Source organism: Oncorhynchus masou, chromosome 30 (assembly GCF_036934945.1).
Source record: "Oncorhynchus masou masou isolate Uvic2021 chromosome 30, UVic_Omas_1.1, whole genome shotgun sequence".
NCBI lineage: Eukaryota > Metazoa > Chordata > Actinopteri > Salmoniformes > Salmonidae > Oncorhynchus > Oncorhynchus masou.
Window position 1 is genome coordinate 52,792,094 of NC_088241.1, and position 21,797 is coordinate 52,813,890.

Sequence of the window (21,797 nt, forward strand, 5' to 3'; positions counted from 1 at the left end):
ACGATGACGTTACAGTATGTCGATCAATCAAAACTGCACATTTGCAGACGGAAAGCTGCTTGAGCCAATCGTATCCCTTCAAAGGGCGGGCTACGAGCTTCTCGCACACGTCAAAACTGGAAACTGATGGTTGTAGTTACCGACCTAACAACCAACTTTTCTCCAATCACTTTTACTTTTTAACGATACACATGGAAAGTATACTATTTTTTGAAAAAACAATGTCTATAAGCCAATGTAGACAGCAGAGTTTTGTTTGTCATTATACAGCATAGTTATCGAGACAACAGACCGAAACAAGAAGAGAGAAACTGAGTGATGATAAACAAAGCATGATAGCTAGCAAGCTAACGTCAGATAAATGAATACTTGTGAGGTCACTTGAGTAATGTTTTAGCAAGTTAACCGAAAAGACAGTTCAGTTTTCAGTGAGACGAACTAGCAAAATGGATTATAAGAGCAAAAAGTCCACTCTGTCCGGGGAAAAATCACAGGGGTCTGGTCACAAAAGTGACAAGCCACAGCAGAACAACTCGACGTCAAGAGTTGATGGTGATCATGGTGGTGGGATCATTCACTGTCCTGTTACCAAGAACATGAAACACCTCCTGGATGAGTTCAAGGGGCTGTATGAGGAGAGGTTGAGACGCCTAGAGTTTGACACAAGAGGGGGCACAAATGAGGACATTTTACAGGTAGGTGAAGTGTCACTTAATTCCACAGCAGGTAATTTTCTATCATCATGTCTTCATTATGGTCATAGCTAGATGGGATACAGTTTATGTCATATTGACGTAAAAACAATTCTTGCATTTTAGCCAACCCTAAACGTTTTCTCGCCTTAACCTAATTCCATAAATAACCTCAACCGTAACCCCACCCTTGGCATGGTTGCTGCCAGTTTAAGACCGTGTGACCCACTCTCAACTGCTACAATATATGGAGTTATGTCAATTCACATAACATTAGAGCAAGCTGGCAACATCGCCAGGTAGCCACTTGGACAAGGCCACTCAAGTTACTGCATTAAGTTTAGCTCTCTGTCCTCTGCATATACCTACTCCTTCTCTGTAACCAATTGTGACAAATAAAAAAGAACAAAACAGTATCTACAGTCAGTGAGCACAATCATGATGATTATTGCGAGACAAATAACAGAGGGAAGCACAGAGCTGGTTTTATGAAGCCACAGCACTTGTAACAGGTGGTAAATTACATTAGTCGTCCATCTGAGCAGCTGAAACAGAGACGTGGACCGGCAGCCTTGTTTAAAAGCATTCTAATCGTCAGGGCTTGTCATGTGAGATCATTTAGACACAGCCTGTAAGTCAGGGGGCTGTACATCAAAGGAAATGTAACAAGGTTTCGAAGATGGACTTTGGTCAATTGGTCCAGTACTGGAGATATCTAACAAGGTTAGCCATAACCCAAGGATGACGTGGACAGTCACTCTTCAACCTCCTGCTCTCCAAATGTAAGCCTAGGCTGTATATGTGACTGACTAGGTTTCAACCTGGGTCGTCTACGTGCTGCAAGACTGTGTTAGCTGCTGAGCTAAAGCCTATGCATCATGTGAGCGTGGTGACGCTGATTTTGATGTCGCAGGCAGGGAAACCTCATCACAAAACCATGAGGCAGTCTCACGTCCGCTCCACAGGCATAACATATTTATAACGTAGTCTATTTATAACAACATTGTAAGATATTTGAGAAGAATTAGATTGAGAGAATGACGTGAGGTTGAGACCTAGAGTACTAGACCTAGGCCTGGCCTACATATAAACAGTAGTAAGTACACCAGCATCTCTCTAGAGTCTAGATTGTCTGTCAATACAAGGGCTACTGTGCACCTTTAGAAAATAACATGTTAGTACATTACTACCAACATAACAAACAAAAGCAGTTGTTGACGTCAGAGGTCTTCTTGTCTTAAACTTTTGTCTATGTTTTGTTGTTGAAAATGCCTTTTATGATGAAAACATCATTCATGTATGAACAGTATGTTGCTATATTGGGAGTGCAATTTAAAACCATTCACAAACACACGCAATGCAACATGTCTGCTACTTATCTGTGCTGTACAAAAACACACAACATTGCGTCTAGGCTACTTATCTGTTGTTCACAGAGACACACAACATCACATGTAGTTATCACATCTGTTATTCTGTTGTTGTGTTTTGTAGATGAAGGTCCGTATCCTCCAGTCCTATGTGAACGACTTGGGTGACCAGAACCAAGTGCTGGTCCAGACAGTGGAGGACCTGGAAACAGAGGCCAACAACAGAGTCTGCACCATAGAGGCCAAGCTACGCACCTCTGATCAAATCATTTATGTAAGCCTCATGTCTATTTTCTTCCTTTGTGTTAGGCCTACGTTACCCTGCCTCCATCCCTGCTTTGCTTTTGCCTGATTTTGCCTTCAGCTGGCTTGTGAGTGTCTGTGGGCTTGCCCCCCTATAGATTTGATATGTGAATGTAGTTTTACACAAACCCATTGTCGGAATCTAATCATGGCAGAATGCTAGAGACATTCAAAGTCTGTTATTTTCATCCAAATAATTTGGAAGAAAAAAATAAGTACGAGCATGTCTTGTTTATGACACCATTTAAACCAATTGCTAAATATTGTCCTGCCGCAATCCGTCAGTTATTTATTCGGAACAGGTTTGATTTTTGCATATTTTTGCATGCGAAAATAAGCTGTTGACCAATAGAAGTTGTTATATGGGACATTGCCAGTGGCAGGCCGCACACTGCCACTGACAGGTCTGTGGGTTTGTTGTGCGAATTAATGAATACATTTCTCTCCGCCTGTTTCTTTTACGTGCAGCAATGTATCAATGTATCAGTGCAGCAATGTATCAATTTAGCCAATGTGCTCACACCAGAGATACACGTCACTCTCGCCATTCAAACCTCCTCACTAGTTCATTGCCAACGCTGTAACCTTTTTTATAGCCATTCAGCAAGCAAGAGGATGGATTGATGCTTCTCTCCTCGAATAGACCTAGGCCTATTAGTTTGTAAAAATTGCTCGAAATACGTTTCAAACTACATTGCTGTTCATTAGGGCTGCAGGTAGCCTAGCGGTTAAGAGTGTCGGGCTATTTGCCATGAAATGAGCTGCAGCAGTACAGAACCATCACTCCTCACTCGCTAGATGTGCAATTAAAAGGCCAGATGCACAATTAAAGGGGAATTACACTCAAATCTAAATGTATTAGACCTAAAAAAAAAAATAGTATTCTGTTGTGATTTAAGCATTGGCATGGACTCAGAACATCCAATTTTGTTTTTTCTATGAAGAGTTGTAATTTTGAGAGTGAAGAACTACATAATATATTTTGATTTGTTTAACACTTTTTTTGTTACTACATGATTCCATATGTGTTATTTCATAGTTTTGATGTCTTTACTATTATTCTACAATGTAGAAAAGTGTAAAAATAAAGAAAAACCCTTGAATAAGTAGGTGTGTCCAAACTTTTGACTGGTACTGTATATTTACAGAAAACAGTGCGCTACTTTCTCTTCTACACTAAGGACCCACGGAAGAGAAGAATATGCCTATTTGAAAGTTAGGATATCTACTTTATGCATGACACAAGTAATTGTTCCAACAATTGTTTACAGACAGATTATTTCACGTAAAATTCAGAAGTTTACATACACTAAGTTGACTGTGCCTTTAAACAGCTTGGAAAATTCCAGAAAATAATCTAATGGCTTTAGAAGCTTCTGATAGGCTAATTGACATAATTTCAGTCAATTGGAGGTTGTGGATGTATTTCAAGGCCTACCTTCAAACTCAGTGCCTCTTTGCTTGACATCATGGGAAAATCAAAAGAAATCAGCTAAGACCTCAGAAAAAAAATTGTAGACCTCCACAAGTCTGGTTCATCCTTGGGAGCAATTTCCAAATGCCTGAAGGTACCACGTTCATCTGTACAAACAATAGTACCCAAGTATAAACACCATGGGACCATGCAGCCGTCATATTACTCAGGAAGGAGATGCGTTCTGTCTCCTAGAGATGAACGGACTTTGGTGTGAAAAGTGCAAATCAATCCCAGAACAACAGCAAAGGACCTTGTGAAGATGCTGGAGGAAACAGGTACAAAGTATCTATATCCAATATACAGTGCCTTGCGAAAGTATTCGGCCCCCTTGAACTTTGCGACCTTTTGCCACATTTCAGGCTTCAAACATAAAGATATAAAACTGTATTTTTTTGTGAAGAATCAACAACAAGTGGGACACAATCATGAAGTGGAACGACATTTATTGGATATTTCAAACTTTTTTAACAAATCAAAAACTGAAAAATTGGGCGTGCAAAATTATTCAGCCCCCTTAAGTTAATACTTTGTAGCGCCACCTTTTGCTGCGATTACAGCTGTAAGTCGCTTGGGGTATGTCTCTATCAGTTTTGCACATCGAGTGACTGACATTTTTTCCCATTCCTCCTTGCGAAACAGCTCGAGCTCAGTGAGGTTGGATGGAGAGCATTTGTGAACAGCAGTTTTCAGTTCTTTCCACAGATTCTCGATTGGATTCAGGTCTGGACTTTGACTTGGCCATTCTAACACCTGGATATGTTTATTTTTGAACCATTCCATTGTAGATTTTGCTTTATGTTTTGGATCATTGTCTTGTTGGAAGACAAATCTCAGTCCCAGTCTCAGGTCTTTTGCAGACTCCATCAGGTTTTCTTCCAGAATGGTCCTGTATTTGGCTCCATCCATCTTCCCATCAATTTTAACCATCTTCCCTGTCCCTGTTGAAGAAAAGCAGGCCCAAACCATGATGCTGCCACCACCATGTTTGACAGTGGGTATGGTGTGTTCATTGTGATGAGCTGTGTTGCTTTTACGCCAAACATAACGTTTTGCATTGTTGCCAAAAAGTTCAATTTTGGTTTCATCTGACCAGAGCACCTTCTTCCACATGTTTGGTGTGTCTCCCAGGTGGCTTGTGGCAAACTTTAAACGACACTTTTTATGGATATCTTTAAGAAATGGCTTTCTTCTTGCCACTCTTCCATAAAGGCCAGATTTGTGCAATATACGACTGATTGTTGTCCTATGGACAGAGTCTCCCACCTCAGCTGTAGATCTCTGCAGTTCATCCAGAGTGATCATGGGCCTCTTGGCTGCATCTCTGATCAGTCTTCTCCTTGTATGAGCTGAAAGTTTAGAGGGACGGCCAGGTCTTGGTAGATTTGCAGTGGTCTGATACTCCTTCCATTTCAATATTATCGCTTGCACAGTGCTCCTTGGGATGTTTAAAGCTTGGGAAATCTTTTTGTATCCAAATCCGGCTTTAAACTTCTTCACAACAGTATCTGGGACCTGCCTGGTGTGTTCCTATTTCTTCATGATGCTCTCTGCGCTTTTAACGGACCTCTGAGACTATCACAGTGCAGGTGCATTTATACGGAGACTTGGTTACACACAGGTGGATTGTATTTATCATCATTAGTCATTTAGGTCAACATTGGATCATTCAGAAATCCTCACTGAACTTCTGGAGAGAGTTTGCTGCACTGAAAGTAAAGGGGCTGAATAATTTTGCATGCCAAATTTTTCAGTTTTTGATTTGTTAAAAAAGTTTGAAAAATCCAATAAATGTCGTTCCACTTCATGATTGTGTCCCACTTGTTGTTGATTCTTCACAAAAAATACAGTTTTATATCTTTATGTTTGAAGCCTGAAATGTGGCAAAAGGTCGCAAAGTTCAAGGGGGCCGAATACTTTCGCAAGGCACTGTATATCCAATATTGACATAACCTGAATGGCCGCTCAGCAAGGAAGAAGCCACTGCTCCAAACCCGCCATAAAAAAGCCAGACTACGGTTTGCAACTGCACATGGGGACAAAGAGCATACATTTTGGAGAAATGTCCTCTGGTCTGATGAAACAAAAATAGAACTGTTTGGCCATAATGACCATCATTATGTTTGGGGGATAAAGGGGGATGCTTGCAAGTCGAAGAACACCATCCCAACCGTGAAGCATGGAGGTGGCAGCATCATGATGTGAGGGTGCTTTGCTGCAGTAGGGACTGGTGCATTTCACAAAATAGATGACATCATGAGGCAGGAAAATTATGTGGATATATTGAAGCAACATCTCAAGACATCGTTCAGGAAGTTAATGCTTTGTCGCAAAGGGGTCTTCCAAATGGACAATGACACCAAGCATACTTCTGAAGTTGTGTCAAAATGGCTTAAGGACAACAAAGTCAAGGTATTGGAGTGGCCATCACAAAGCCCTGACCTCAATCCTATAGAAAATGTGTGGGCAGAACTGAAAAAGCGGGTGCGAGCAAGGAGGCCTTACAAACCTGACTCAGTTACACCAGCTCTGTCACGAGGAATGGGCCAAATTCACCCAACTTATTGTGGGAAGCTCGTGGAAGGCTACCTGAAATGTTTGACTCAAGTTAAACAATTTAAAGACAATGCTACCAAATACTAATTGAGTGTATGTAAACTTTTGACCCACTGGGAATGTGATGAAAGAAATGAAAGCTGAAATGAATCATTCTCTCTACTATTATTCTGAGTTTTCACATTCTTAAAATAAAGTGGTGATCCTAACTGACCTAAGACTGGGAATGTTTACTAGGATTAAATGTCAGGAATTGTGAAAAATTGAGTTAAAATGTACTTGACTAAGGGGTATGTAAACTTCCGACTTCAACTGTATTTCACAACATTTTTTTTTTAAGTAACTAATGCTAGAAAAGGTTGGAGACCCCTCTATTAGGCTGTGTATTATAGGACTGCTAAAGTGAATCTAAGCGACCACTTGTGCTGTAAACAACCATGAAACATTCCATCGGAGTTGACCCTTATCAGTAAGTGGTTGCACAGATTTAGATAAAGCACTCAAATTCAAATGTAGTGTCAACATAACCACCAATTGCTTTCCTAAAATTGGTCAACAGCTGATCATTAGGCTGTGGACAGGTTGCGTGCATGTTTTTCTATTTTCTAATGGTTGTCAATTTTAGATTCATATAGCCTATATTACAGATGTCTCTATATCTCCCCCTTGAAACTTTACTTGTCAATTTATATGATACAGTAGGCTATTCATTTAGCATTGTCCTATAATGTAGACTCATTTTTGATATCCTACAGAAAGGATTTGAAGCTAAGGCAAGGTTTTTAATACGTTTTTGGGAAAGGAGAAATGTGATTATGTGTCTGAGTGAGATACGCTCCATGCGTCTAATTAATAATGGGTCCTTTAGGTGGGTGGTTGCGTGTGTACGAGTTTGCTAATTCTCTATGTCCATTCAGAAAGTTGCCATGAATAAGCCCAACCTGTCTGGACTTAATCTCTAATCAGATAGACAGATAACTGTAGGTAGCAAGCATCATGCTGGTCAGCAGCATACTGTATGTGCGAGCAATGACTACGTGCCAGTTTTCCGTTTCCTCTCATTAAATCGGGTGCAACTAAATAAAACATAACCAGGCTCCTTTCATTTTTCCAGTAGTAGGCTTTCTCTCTTTACTGCGTCCTCTCTAGGTCACTTTGAACGACATATTGCCACTGAGAATGACCGCAGCAGCGTTGGTGACGTTATGCAAATGTACGTGCATCGGACTTGGTGTGGTTGGTTTAGTGTGCCAAATTTGGAATCTGTATTTTTGGGGAGTTCAGACGAAAAGATTGCAACACTGTTGTTGAGAAAAGGCCTTTATTCTTAACAAAACAGCCCAATAGAGAAATGTAACACAAAAACATCCTGTGGCGGACTGCAATAGCATCGAATAGTCCCCGCGATATGCAACTGTTCAGTGAAGTCAGGAACCAATACACGCAGTCAGTCAGGAAAGCTAAGGCCAGCTTCTTCAGACAGAAATTTGCATCCTGTAGCTCCAACTCGAAAAAGTTCTGGGACACTGTGAAGTCCATGGAGAACAAGAGCACCTCCTCCCAGCTGCCCACTGCACTGAGGCTAGGTAACACGGTCACCACCGATAGATCCATGATTATCGAAAACTTCAACAAGCATTTCTCAACGGCTGGCCATGCCTTCCGCCTGGCTACTCCAACCTCGGCCAATAGCTCCGCCCCCCCGCAGCTACTCGCCCAAGCCTCTCCAGGTTCTCCTTTACCCAAATCCAGATAGCAGATGTTCTGAAAGAGCTGCAAAACCTGGACCCGTACAAATCAGCTGGGCTTGACAATCTGGACCCTCTATTTCTGAAACTATCCGCCGCCATTGTCGCAACCCCTATTACCAGCCTGTTCAACCTCTCTTTCATATCGTCTGAGATCCCCAAGGTTTGGAAAGCTGCCGCAGTCATCCCCCTCTTCAATGGGGGAGACACCCTGGACCCAAACTGTTACAAACCTATATCCATCCTGCCCTGCCTATCTCTAAGGTCTTCGAAAGCCAAGTCAACAAACAGGTCACTGACCATCTCGAATCACACCGTACCTTCTCCGCTGTGCAATCTGGTTGCCGAGCCGGTCACGGGTGCACCTCAGCCACGCTCAAGGTACTAAACGATATCATAACGGCTATCGATAAAAGACAGTACTGTGCAGCCGTCTTCATCGACCTTGCCAAGGCTTTCGACTCTGTCAATCACCATATTCTTAACGGCAGACTCAGTAGCCTTGGTTTTTCTGATGACTGCATTGCCTGGTTCACCAACTACTTTGCAGACAGAGTGCAGTGTGTCAAATCGGAGGGCATGCTGTCCGGTCCTCTGGCAGTCTCTATGGGGGTGCCACAGGGTTCAATTCTCGGGCCGACTCTTTTCTATGTATATACCAATGATGTTGATCTTGCTGCGGGCGATTCCCTGATCCACCTCTACGCAGACGACACCATTCTGTATACCTCTGGCCCTTCCTTGGACACTGTGCTATCTAACCTCCAAATGAGCTTCAATGCCATACAACACTCCTTCCGTGGCCTCCAACTGCTCTTAAACGCTAGTAAAACCAAATGCATGCTTTTCAACCGTTCGCTGCCTGCACCCGCACGCCTGACTAGTATCACCACCCTGGATGGTTCCGACCTTGAATATGTGGACATCTATAGGTACCTAGGTGTCTGGCTAGACTGTAAACTCTCCTTCCAGACTCATATCAAACATCTCCAATCGAAAATCAAATCTAGAGTCGGCTTTCTAATCCGCAACAAAGCCTCCTTCACTCACGCCGCCAAACTTACCCTAGTAAAACTGACTATCCTACCGATCCTCGACTTCGGCGACGCCATCTACAAAATAGCTTCCAACACTGTACTCAGCAAACTGGATGCAGTTTATCACAGTGCCATCCGTTTTGTTACTAAAGCACCTTATACCGCCCACCACTGCAACTTGTATGCTCTAGTCGGCTGGCCCTTGCTACATATTCGTCGCCAGACCCACTGGTTCCAGGTCATCTACAAGTCCATGCTAGGTAAAGCTCCGCCTTATCTCAGATAACTGGTCCCGATGGCAACACCCACCCGTAGCACGCGCTCCAGCAGGTGTATCTCACTGATCATCCCTAAAGCCAACACCTCATTTGGCCGCCTTTCGTTCCAGTTCTCTGCTGCCTGTGACTGGAACGAATTGCAAAAATCGCTGAAGTTGGAGACTTTTATCTCCCTCAGATACATGTCTTTGTGACATGCTTAGTTCCCCAGACAGGCAGAGAATAATACCAAACTTTGTACCTTCAGGTAAAAAGCTTCACAATACCATTCATAAGCAATTGTATGCTAATTTTTACTCACAGGTTGAGAAGTTCAACATGCTTGCCTTTCTCCTGGTTAATCCATTTCCTTAAGACTGCAATAGAGCATTATCCTCTGTGATTTAATAGGTTATATAATATGCTGTCAGCTGTAAAAAGCTGAGGACATATGGGATTTCTTCTCAAGGCTTTTTTAGAATAGATTGTATAAACAAGATGGTCACCATAGGGACCTTATGGTATTGTATATATTGTGGCGTTCTAGAATACCATACATTGTCGTTCTGGTCTCCTGAGAGTTTTCCATAAACAACACTAATCACGTTATATTATTCTATCACACACACACATCACTTACCAAGCATTACAGGAAAGGTCAAGTGGTCAGACGGCACCGTCTTTATATCACTGAGGTCAGAGAGATGTAATTCTTTGTGTCCGTTTTCCTTTTCAAATGTATGAATTTCTTTCCTTTGTCCTTTTATCTCTTATTCGTGGAAATGTGATTTTCCCTTGTAGAAAATGAATCAATGATATGTGGTTCCTTCTCAGGAATGATTGAATGATCTTTTCAAACAGCAGTAGGGCTAGCAGTGTGTTGTAACCTTCATAACCCCTGATCATGTGTGTGGGCCTAAATCCTTCATCCATTAAATATGAATACTATCTCTCTCATTATGTTGCTAGTGACCTCTGTTTAGCATGCACATAGCTGATCTATATGTTTTAGTTATTAATGAATAGCCTTATATTGAATGGTTCACTTCTGTGTATTTGTGTTGGTGCTGTTTCTTGAGGGGTAAACTAACTCCATTGACAATGACCGACTGCGCTTCCATAGGTCTGTTGTTTTTGTTGTTGAGTTTTGAAGACATCTTTCCCTTCACTGATTGTCTACTAAATACAGAAACAATATGGATGAATATACACCTGTCTTAAGGGCACTTGTACATCAAAGCAAAATGTAATTGGCTGAATTCTCACCCCAAAATGCATGTTTTAGAATGATCCCAGACTAGTGTCCATCCAATAAGAAGTCCATCTTCTATCCCCTTGCCTTTGTCTGGCTATGGATTAGTACAGGCCTCTTCTTTGTTTCAGGTCCACTTGTTCTGTCATCCCTGCATACTAACATACTATTTAGATCATTTTAATAAAGTGCTTATATTCCAGGAACGATACCAGTCCTTACAGTGTATAGTTATACAACTTACAACAGACTGTGTAGTAACCTAACAAATACACTGCAGCAAATAATACAGCATTATTCACATTTATTCTGGTTTATTAGTCAGGTAACTAGATTTCCAGTCATTCGGCGAGGTATAAAGTTCTGTTGATGTTCTCTAGTCTCTGTAGAGTGGATCCGGTGGTCAATTAGATTGTCAGTAAGGAATGAACTGTGCCAAACAGTATATTACACACTTGTCCCCTGACTGTTGGGTAGGCATCCCTCTACTAATGTCCATAATTGGAAATTAAACCGATTGCTGAGCATTTAGAGCTACTTATGTGCTATTCTACAATGTAAACTATGCAATGAGCAGTGTAATATGAGAGGCAATGCCTGATTGAATGGTTGTAATATATTTTCTAATTTAAGTAGCAGTAATGTTGTGTTCTAATGGTTTTAACAGAGTTTTCTGTCCTGTGGTGTTGTTTAAATGAGCTGCTACACATCAATCCACTCTCTCCATACTTCAGTGAATTACTGAAGCAGTGTATTTTCTGTGCTCGAGTTTGTATTGCCTATTTGTAGAAGAAAGCATTAGCATATCATTATTATAGGATCCAGTGGATGAAGTGTACTTCTTTATGTGGTTCTGTCAGGATCTGGAGCAGCAGAGGAGGGTTCTGGAGGAGAGTGTGTGTAGTCTGCGCTCTGAGAACCGGGACCTGAAGACTGACATGGACTCCCTCACAAACTTCATCCAACAAGCCAGACACCAACACACCTTGGTTGTAAGTCATAATATTTGTCTCTCTCTCTCTCTCTCTCTGTCTCTCTCTCTCTCTCTCTCTCTCTCTCTCTCTCTGTCTCTCTGTCTCTCTCTCTCTCTCTCTCTGTGTCTCTCTCTCTCTCTCTCTCTCTCTGTGTCTCTCTCTCTCAGCTGTCTTCTTCCCTGTTTGTCTCTCAATCTTTGTCCCTACACCCTAACTCCCTCCATATAAACAAATAGTCTTATCAAAGCTCATTTTTCTCCCTAAGCATCGTGTGTGAATGTTAATTCCCTCTGCTTGGCTCTGGCCCTGGGGGCAGTAAAGGACAGTTCAGATCACTAAGGGATCAGGGGAGATCAGTAGAGATTGGAACACATCATTAGGGATCAGTCGATCCCTCTTTGATCCGTTGATCCTGTCCACTGACCACTCCCACTTTCCCACCCCAGAATGACCATCCTAGTCCTATCCCATCCCATGCCCTTAGGGTAGCAGTTGCCCTTAGGCCTAAACTAGAATCACCCCTAATCCTAACCTCAACAATTAGGGAGGAAAATACTAAACTGACCTTAGATGAAAGTTTGTACTGCTCTTCTCCACCATTCTTAATCTATTCATTTCCCATCCCCTCTTTCTGAGTAAAAGCATTTCTCCTGTTTGGGTCCTTGGATGACCGGAGAGAGGACACCCTATCCCAGAGGTTTTCTGTCTCTTCTGCATCTGTCAAACCCTTGACAGCCATATGGCTTGTAGACATCAGCCATAGAAATGACTAACCTCTGTAGATTCCATAGGTGGAGGGAGGGAGGGAGAGAGGGAGAGGGAGGGAGAGAAGGGAGGGAGGGATGGAACAAAAGGGGTCATGGGGTTGCGATCGTTGATTATGCTAATACGGTTGTTAATGACTTTAGCTTTGAGTGATAATTGATCGGGATCATTAGCATATTAACTCTGGGATGGTCTGTAATGGATGGCCTCCCTGAACCCTGCAATAATGAACTAATTAGACTAATTAAAATCAATAGAGGTGCCAATAAAAGGTTAGGGCTCAGGGACCACTCTATATCTGTAAGGAGGAAAAAAGGGAGAGATGGGGATAGACAATTAACAAAGAAAGAGAGAGAGATTTGCTGACAAAGAAAGAGAGAGAGGGGGTGAAATGGACACTGCAGTCAGAGAGAGAATGAACAAATGAACGAGAGCCACGCAGAAAGAGCGAGAGACAGAATGAACTAATGAGCGATAGCGAGAAAGACAGAGAGGGTTTCTAATGCTGATTGATGTGGTCTTGACGGTGGTTAGGTGAATAAATGGCTTGTAGCAGGCCAGACAGCATTACTCTGGCAAGGGTTGGGGGGGACTAAGTGCTTTGTAAGGTCAACCATGAGGCCCAACTTACATATGTACTGGCCTGCCCTTATAAACCTCTGTTCATATATCAGGACGGGATGGACACAGAGAGGGTTCCCTTCTCACAGAGTAGAAGGGAAAACGCTAGCCCTGCGTTGGGCTATACTTCTCAATGGGAAAGATTACAAAAGAGATTCTAGAAACATTGCATGAATTTGTTTGTTTCAGTGATGAGGCTACATTCAGTTGAGTGTATTTTGGAAATGGTTATGAACATGTAGCAACCTATTTAAATGACTGATGAAAATGACTTATAGAGCCATTTTTGTCTACTTTTTTCTTACAGGACAAATATATCCAGGTTGTGTAAATCATGCAATCATCATGTTTTATTTTTCAATCCCATTTACATCATTTGATGATTCATGTTGGTCTCTCCTTTGTTTTCTTCCATGCCACATTGATTCCACCTCTCCATCTTAAAACAAAGCCAGAGATGGGATGAGTGTGTAAAGAGAGGGCTATTTTCTTACAGGAGGGAGGAAGGGGAGAAAGAGGAGGTATGAAGGAGGACAGAGTGGGGGAAGGAGAGGGTAGGGAGAGGGAGGAGAGGAGGAGGTATGAAGGAGGACAGTGGGGAGAAGGAGAGGGTAGGGAGAGGGGAGGAGAGGAGGAGGTATGAAGGAGGACAGTGGGGAGAAGGAGAGGGTAGGAAGAGGGGAGGAGAGGAGGAGGTATGAAGGAGGACAGTGGGGAGAAGGAGAGGGTAGGGAGAGGGGAGGAGAGGAGGAGGTATGAAGGAGGACAGTGGGGAGAAGGAGAGGGTGGAGAGGAGGAGGTATGACGGAGGACAGTGGGGAGAAGGAGAGGGTAGGGAGAGGGGAGGAGAGGAGGAGGTATGAAGGAGGACAGAGTGGGGGAAGGAGAGAGGGGAGGAGAGTAGGAGGTATGAAGGAGGACAGTGGGGAGAAGGAGAGGGTAGGGAGAGGGGAGGAGAGGAGGAGGTATGAAGGAGGACAGTGGGGAGAAGGAGAGGGTAGGGAGAGGGGAGGAGGGGAGGAGGTATTAAGGAGGACAGTGGGGAGAAGGAGAGGGTGGAGAGAGGGGAGGAGAGGAGGAGGTATGAAGGAGGACAGTGGGGAGAAGGAGAGGGTGGAGAGAGGGGAGGAGAGGAGGAGGTATGAAGGAGTACAGTGGGGAGAAAGAGAGGGTGGAGAGAGGGAGGAGAGGAGGAGGTATGAAGGAGGACAGAGTGGGGCAAGGAGAGGGAGGAGAGGAGGAGGTATGAAGGAGGACAGAGTGGGGGAAGGAGAGGGTGGAGAGAGGGGAGGAGAGGAGGAGGTATGAAGGAGGACAGTGGGGAGAAGGAGAGGGGAGGGAGAGGGGAGGAGAGGAGGAGGTATGAAGGAGGACAGAGTGGGGGAAGGAGAGGGTGGAGAGAGGGGAGGAGAGAAGGAGGTATGAAGGAGGACAGTGGGGAGAAGGAGAGGGTGGAGAGAGGGTAGGAGAGGAGGAGGTATGAAGGAGGACAGTGGGGAGAAGGAGAGGGTAGGGAGAGGGGAGGAGAGGAGGAGGTATGAAGGAGGACAGAGTGGGGCAAGGAGAGGGAGGAGAGGAGGAGGTATGAAGGAGGACAGAGTGGGGGAAGGAGAGGGTGGAGAGAGGGGGAGGAGAGGAGGAGGTATGAAGGAGGACAGTGGGGAGAAGGAGAGGGTAGGGAGAGGGGGAGGAGAGGAGGAGGTATGAAGGAGGACAGAGTGGGGGAAGGAGAGGGTGGAGAGAGGGGAGGAGAGGAGGAGGTATGAAGGAGGACAGTGGGGAGAAGGAGAGGGTGGAGAGAGGGTAGGAGAGGAGGGGGTATGAAGGAGGACAGTGGGGAGAAGGAGAGGGTAGGGAGAGGGGAGGAGAGGAGGAGGTATGAAGGAGGACAGAGTGGGGCAAGGAGAGGGAGGAGAGGAGGAGGTATGAAGGAGGACAGAGTGGGGGAAGGAGAGGGTGGAGAGAGGGGAGGAGAGGAGGAGGTATGAAGGAGGACAGTGGGGAGAAGGAGAGGGTAGGGAGAGGGGAGGAGAGGAGGAGGTATGAAGGAGGACAGAGTGGGGGAAGGAGAGGGTGGAGAGAGGGGAGGAGAGGAGGAGGTATGAAGGAGGACAGTGGGGAGAAGGAGAGGGTGGAGAGAGGGTAGTAGAGGAGGAGGTATGAAGGAGGACAGTGGGGAGAAGGAGAGGGTAGGGAGAGGGGAGGAGAGGAGGAGGTATGAAGGAGGACAGTGGGGAGAAGGAGAGGGTAGGGAGAGGGGAGGAGAGGAGGAGGTATGAAGGAGGACAGTGGGGAGAAGGAGAGGGGAGGAGAGGAGGAGGTATGAAGGAGGACAGTGGGGAGAAGGAGAGGATAGGGAGAGGGGAGGAGAGGAGGAGTTATGAAGGAGGACAGAGTGGGGAGAAGGAGAGGGTGGAGAGAGGGGACGAGAGGAGGAGGTATGAAGGAGGACAGTGGGGAGAAGGAGAGGGTGTAGAGAGGGGAGGAGAGGAGGAGGTATGAAGGAGGACAGTGGGGAGAAGGAGAGGGTGGAGAGAGGGGAGGAGGTATTAAGGAGGACAGTGGGGAGAAGGAGAGGGTAGGGAGAGGGGAGGAGAGGAGGAGGTATGAAGGAGGACAGAGTGGGGGAAGGAGAGGGTGGAGAGAGGGGAGGAGAGGAGGAGGTATGAAGGAGGACAGTGGGGAGAAGGAGAGGGTGGAGAGAGGAGAGGAGAGGAGGAGGTATGAAGGAGGACAGTGGGGAGAAGGAGAGGGTGGAGAGAGGGGAGGAGAGGAGGAGATATGAAGGAGGACAGTGGGGAGAAGGAGAGGGTGGAGAGTGGGGAGGAGAGGAGGAGGTATGAAGGAGGACAGTGGGGAGAAGGAGAGGGTGGAGAGAGGGGAGGAGAGGAGGAGGTATGAAGGAGGACAGTGGGGAGAAGGAGAGGGTGGAGAGAGGGAAGAGAGGTGGAGGACAGTCTAGGGGAAGGAGGGAACACAGAGAGGAGAGAGGGAGGAGGACAGAGTGTAGGAAGGAGGGACCACAGAGAGGAGATAAGGAGGAGGACAGAGTGGAGGAAGGAGGGAACACAAAGAGTGGAGAAGGAGGAGGACAGTGTAGGAAGGAGGGACTACAGAGAGGAGAGAAGGAGGAGGACAGAGTGGAGGAAGGAGGGAACACAGAGAGGAGAGGAGCAGGACAGAGTGGAGGAAGGAGGGAACACAGAGAGAGGAGGATGGAAGGAGCAGCATTAGAGAACGAAGGTCTGGAAAAGTCTGACCTGATTTGGTACTTAATTGCTTCTCTGACCTTGACTGGCCACTTTCAGCCTCAAACTCCTTTCCCCCCCTCGTTCTTTTCCTCCATGGTTTCTTTTTTCCTCTCTTGGAACTGTAGATATCCTTTCCCCCCCTTCTCCACAATATTGAATAGTTTCTTACTTCCCTTCATTCTTTCCATTTATGATCACGACTCTGAAAGGAAACACATCTATCCCAGTGTCCTATCATTTATGATCACGACTCTGAAAGGAAACACATCTATCCCAGTGTCCTATCATTTATATGATCACGACTCTGAAAGGAAACACATCTATCCCAGTGTCCTATCATTTATGATCACGACTCTGAAAGGAAACACATCTATCCCAGTGTCCTATCATTTATGATCACGACTCTGAAAGGAAACACATCTATCCCAGTGTCCTATCATTTATGATCACGACTCTGAAAGGAAACACATCTATCCCAGTGTCCTATCATTTATGATCACGACTCTGAAAGGAAACACATCTATCCCAGTGTCCTATCAGTAGTGGATTAGGGAAGGAAGGGTGGGTCCATGTCTCCTCGGGATATATTTGTGTTCAAACTGATCATGGAAAGTAATCTGTGTGATGTGACGTCAATGTTGCGCGTTTGTACAAGTGTGTCTGTGTGTGCGCGCGCTGCTGACCATTACTTTAATAGTATTTCATCTCATAGCCCTTTTTCCCATGATGGAGTGGTGTTCGCTTTACACACACACACACACACACCCTGTGCAGTCCGTCCCTCTAACAAATGAGTTTACCCTGGTCATAACCTTCACACATCTCATTAGCAGAGATTGCATACCTTTTCATAGAGCCGTAGACCTGCTGTGAAGGATCACACACACGAACGGGGGACCTGTTCCGGACACCGAGGCCCACTGCCCGTAAATTACTCCTCCACTCTCTCATACATACATAGTTAATCAGCTAATGTTGTTTTATTTCTTATTATTCATTTACATTGCTGTCTGATTTATCTAAATGACTGGTGCTCTCATTCATGAACACATTTGTAGTCTGCCTCTGTTTACATGGCTACTTTAGTATTGGGTTCAGACCATGTGGGGGGTCAAAACCAAATACTACCAAATTATGTTTTATGAGATTGGAGAACACATTGGGTGTTCATTGCTATCCTTCATCTCTTACGGACTGCCCTCTTCAATTTAAACCACAGGTTTTCACTGGGGTTCAAGTCCGGAGACTGAGATTGCAAAATGTTGATTTTTTGGTCAATTAAACATTTTCTTTTGGGATTTTGATTAGGCCTTGGGGTCATTGTCTTGCTGGAAGATCCACTCGTTGCCAAGTGTCAGCAATCTGGCAGAGGCAATCAGGTTTTTGGCAAAAATAGCCCCATAACATCAAGCACCTACCACAGTATTTTACAGTAGGTATGAGGTACATTTTCTGCATATGCTTCTGTTTTTCAATTCCAAAACCACCACTCTATTTTTATGTCATCTGACCATACTGTGAAAAGTTTGGGAACCACTGGCATAGTGTACTACTTACCTTAATAATGGAGCAGGGTCAAAGCTTCTACTCTTGAGCAGGGCAGGCATATACACACAGTAGGATTTGTAACCCACCTACCTCTGAAGGCTCACACATGTACAAGAAGGTGCACACACCCCCTGCAAACACACACGCGTGCACACACAAACACACACCTTGACCTCTGTGTCTGTGGGGTCATCTCGTTGTCAGAGACTGGATTTAATTATAAGGGGAATGTGTGAATGTTTTGTTCTGTTGGAAAACTGGTGACGTCACACACACACACACACACACACACACACACACACACACACACACACACACACACACACACACACACACACACACACACACACACACACACACACACACACACACCTACACGTTCACACAAAACACTTTAGACCTTACAACAGCAGTGAACTAGAATGTGCTTATGATTTGGTTTGGTCAGGGAAGCTAATGTCACTTAAATATATATTTTTTTAAAGCCACGATTGAATGCAGCATACATGAAATATTAACCTACTGCTAATGGACATGGACTGGACTCTGGTCAATTTGCATTCAACACATAAAGCCCACAAAGTTCATCAGTAAGCTAAGGACCCTGGGACTAAACACCTCCCTCTGCAATTGGATCCTGGACTTCCTGATGGGCTGCCGAGTAGGCAACGGTGCCACGCTGATCCTCAACACAGGAGCCCCTCAGGGGTGCGTGCTTAGTCCCCTTCTGTACGCCCTGTTCACTCATGACTGTGTGGCCAAGCACGACTCCAACACCATCACTAAGTTTGCGACACAACAGTGGTAGGCCTGATCACCAACAATGATGAGACTATAGACTATATGAAGGAGGACAGAGACCTGGCAGAGTGGTGCCAGGACAACAACCTCTCCCTCGACGTGAGCAAGACAAAGGAGTTGATTGTGGTCTACAGGAAAAGGAGTGACAAACACTCCCCCATTCACATCGAAGGGACTGTTGTGGAGCGGGTCGAGAGCTTCAAGTTCCTTGGTGTCCACATTGCCAAGGTTCAAACACACCAAGACAGTCGTGAAGAGGGCACCCTCAGGAAAAGATTTGGCATGTGTCCCCAGACCCTAAAAGTTCTACAGCTGCACCATCGAGAGAATCCATACCAATTGCATCACAGCCTGGTATGGCAATTGCTCTGCATCCGACCATAAGGTGCAACAGAGGGTAGTGCCTACGGCCCAGTACATCACCGGGGCCAAGCTTCCTGCCATCCAGGACCTATATACTAGGCGGTGTCAGAGGAAGGCACAAAAAATTGTCGAAGACTCCAGCCACCCAAGTAATAGATTGTTTTCTCTGCTACCACACGGCAAGCGGTACCAGAGCGACAAGTCTAGGTCCAAAAGGCTTGTTAACAGCTTCTACCCCCAAGCCATAAGACTGCTGAACAATAAATCAAATGACCACCCGGACTATTTGCATTGACCCTTCCCCCTGCTACACTGCTGCTCCTCCCGAGTGGCTCAGTGGTCTAAGGCACTGTGTCTTAGTGCTAGAGGCGTCACTACAGACCCTCGTTCCATCCCAGGCTGTATCACATCTGGCCGTGATCGGGAGTCCCATAGGGCGGCACACAATTGACCCAGCGTCGTCCGGTTTAGGGGAGGGTTTGGCCGGGGTAGGTCATCATCATTGTAAAATAACAATTTGTTCTTAACTCATTTGCCTAGTGAAATAAAGGTTATATATATATATATTTTAAATACTGGCTGTTTATTACCTATGCATAGTCACTTTACCCATACCTACATGTACATATTACCTTGACTAACCTGTACCCCCACACATTGACACGGTACCATTACCCTCTGTATATAGCCTCGTTATTTTATTGTTTTACTTTTTAAATATATAGTTTATTTAATAAATATTTGATTAACTCATTTTCTTAACTGCATTGTTGCTTAAGGGCTTGTAAAGTAAGCATTTCAGGGTTCAGTCTACACTAGTTGTATTCGGCGCATGTGACAAATTAAATTTGATTTGATTTTCCTTTCCCAATATGATCCACTCCCTCAGTGTGGATCACCAATTCACTAATGCTCAAGTTGGTGTGTGTGTCTTTGCAGGGGGCATATGCACAGCCTTACTTAGGCAATTCTCTCTTTCTCGCTCACGCACACACCCACACCCTGCTGACCTGTGAGTCGTTTCCGTCAGCATTGATTTCCGTTTCCCAGAGCGACCCCTGTCACCGCGGCGATAGAGTGCATGCTGGGTCGTATTTCACCAGCTCTACCGTCGGCACGACAACGACAGCTTCCACCCCCAGACAGCAGCGCTGAGTGTCTCCCTCTATCACGCATATATACACAAACACACACATATATATATATATATATATATATATATATATATATATATATATATATATATATATATATATATATATATACATACATACATACATACATACATACATACATACATACATACATACATACATACATACATATATACACACACACACACACACACACACACACACACACACACACACACGGCTCAAAAAAATAAAGGGAACACTAAAATAACACATCCTAGATCTGAATGAATTAAATATTATTATTAAATACTTTTTTCTTTACACAGTTGAATGTGCTGACAACAAAATCACACAAAAATGATCAATGGAAATCAAATGTATCAACCCATGGAGGTCTGGATTTGGAGTCACACTCAAAATTAAAGTGGAAAACCACACTACAGGCTGATCCAACTTTGATGTAATGTCCTTAAAACAAGTCAAAATGAGGCTCGGTAGTGTGTGTGGCCTCCACGTGCCTGTATGACCTCCCTACAATGCCCGGGCATGCTCCTGATGAGATGGCGGATGGTCTCCTGAGGGATCTCCTCCCAGACCTGGACTAAAGCATCCACCAACTCCTGGACAGTCTGTGGTGCAACGTGGCGTATATGGTGCGGTTGGATCTCTGAGGATCTCATCTCGGTACCTAATGGCAGTCAGGCTACCTCTGGCAAGCACATGGAGGGCTGTATGGCCCCCCAAAGAAATGCCACCCCACACCATGACTGACCCACCGCCAAACCGGTCATGCTGGAGGATGTTGCAGGCAGCAGAACATTCTTCACGACGTCTCCAGACTCTGTCACGTCTGTCACATGTGCTCAGTGTGAACCTGCTTTCATCTGTGATGAGCACAGGGCACCAGTGGCGAATTTGCCAATCTTGGTGTTTTCTGCCAAATGCCAAACGTCCTGCACGGTGTTGGGCTGTAAGCACAACCCCCACCTGTGGACGTCGGGCCCTTATACCACCCTCATGGAGTCTGTTTCTGACCATTTGAGCAGACACATGCACATTTGTGGCCTGCTAGAGATAATTTTGCAGGGCTCTGGCAGTGCTCCTCCTGCTTCTCCTTGCACAAAGGTGGAGGTAGCGGTCCTGCTGCTGGGTTGTTGCCCTCCTACGGCCTCCTCCACGTCTCCTGATGTACTGGCCTGTCTCCTGGTAGCGCCTCCATGCTCTGGACACTACGCTGACAGACACAGCAAACCTTCTTGCCACAGCTCGCATTGATGTTCCATCCTGGATGAGCTGCACTACCTGTGCCACTTGTGTGGGTTGTAGACTCCGTCTCATGCTACCACTAGAGTGAAAGCACCGCCAGCATTCAAAAGTGACCAAAACATCAGCCAGGAAGCATAGGAACTGAGAAGTGGTCTGTGGTCACCACCTGTAGAACTTGCTAAATGTCTTGCTAAATGCCTATAATTTCTACCTGTTGTCTATTCCATTTGCAAAACAGCATGTGAAATTTATTGTCAATCAGTGTTGCTTCCTAAGTGGACAGTTTGATTTCACAGAAGTGTGATTGACTTGGAGTTACATTGTGTTGTTTAAGTGTTCCCTTTATTTTTTTGAGCAGTGTATATACACACACACACACACAC

The 21,797-nt window shown here is 44.9% G+C and overlaps 1 protein-coding gene across 2 annotated transcripts in view; it reads left to right on the plus strand.

Annotated features, from left to right (window-relative positions):
• The first annotated feature begins 94 nt into the window (after positions 1-94).
• LOC135522745 (trichohyalin-like) overlaps positions 95-21,797 on the plus strand; it is a 152,645-nt gene continuing 130,942 nt past the window's right edge. The window contains exons 1-3 of one of the 2 annotated variants that reach the window (XM_064949291.1): positions 95-695; positions 2,187-2,336; positions 11,550-11,681. In XM_064949291.1, the coding sequence (XP_064805363.1) occupies positions 447-695; positions 2,187-2,336; positions 11,550-11,681 (531 nt within the window). In that variant the 5' untranslated portion in view covers positions 95-446. Of the gene's footprint in view, positions 696-2,186; positions 2,337-11,549; positions 11,682-21,797 lie in introns of those variants that run through there. The other variant, XM_064949292.1, reaches the window with a different exon arrangement.